This window comes from Phytophthora parasitica, assembly GCF_000247585.1.
Source record: "Phytophthora parasitica INRA-310 unplaced genomic scaffold supercont2.77, whole genome shotgun sequence".
Lineage (NCBI taxonomy): Eukaryota > Oomycota > Peronosporomycetes > Peronosporales > Peronosporaceae > Phytophthora > Phytophthora nicotianae.
Window position 1 is genome coordinate 264,298 of NW_008649063.1, and position 791 is coordinate 265,088.

The 791-nt window shown below is 48.9% G+C and overlaps 1 protein-coding gene across 1 annotated transcript; it reads right to left on the bottom strand.

Moving 5' to 3' along the window:
* Window positions 1–383: 383 nt before the first annotated feature.
* On the bottom strand, window positions 384–554 carry PPTG_24257 (hypothetical protein; the record flags this gene model as incomplete). Its single annotated transcript, XM_008915987.1, has 2 exons — window positions 384–433; window positions 494–554. The coding sequence occupies 2 exons, from the start codon at window positions 552–554 to the stop codon at window positions 384–386; spliced, it is 111 nt and encodes a 36-aa protein (XP_008914235.1).
* Window positions 555–791: the final 237 nt, after the last annotated feature.

The following is a 791-nucleotide window of genomic DNA, read 5'->3' on the forward strand; positions in this document are numbered from 1 at the left end:
AGCTATTATGTTCAATAACGGTAGCTTGTACTTGTTGGCTTTGTATGTGCAATCCATTCCAATTACATCACAATGTCGCCGAAATAGAGCAAGGGTTCCTGGGTGAGCCCAAAACAAGTACAGCTGTCGCTGCGAGTCAGGTTCAACCTCCCGTCGGTAGTATAACCCATCTGTTTGTAGGCGCTCCAAGAGTAGTTTCATGGTGGTGCGAGTCGACAGATCACGCCTACGATAATTGCTCCTAATGTTGGCAATATCTTGCGGAATCATGAAAGAGCTGGGTTCCATCTGCATTAAAATAGCTCGTACATACCCGGTTGTGATTCCAACCGCTGTCTGTGATTCGACAATCGCTTGTAGTGATGAAGCCGCCTCATGTTCAATTATAGCAGTAGCAGCACGTTGCCGGTGACCTGAGTGACTCGAGCGTCCTCTGAAGGAGAATGGCTGTGTAGGCGACTGCCGTTGCGTGTGTGCACAATTTGCCATGAACCGGCAGGATTGCTAACATCCACAGCACGTACGACAATCTTAATGGGGCATCCAATGCGCATTGAACCTCGCATTGGTCGTTGTCGGTCTTCGTCGTTCAAACGTTGAGTACACTTTGGTTTCCCCCCTCGGTCGTAATCTAACCCTCGCTTCCAGGCCACCTTCGGTATCGTTTTTATGTAGAAAGCTCGCCGTTTAGTTACGTTGAACCCATGACCCCTCGTCCAGTTGTGCAATGCTGCAAATGCTTCCTCTTCGGATGCATACGATTTTTCAGGCGGAGGTGGGATTTCCACTAA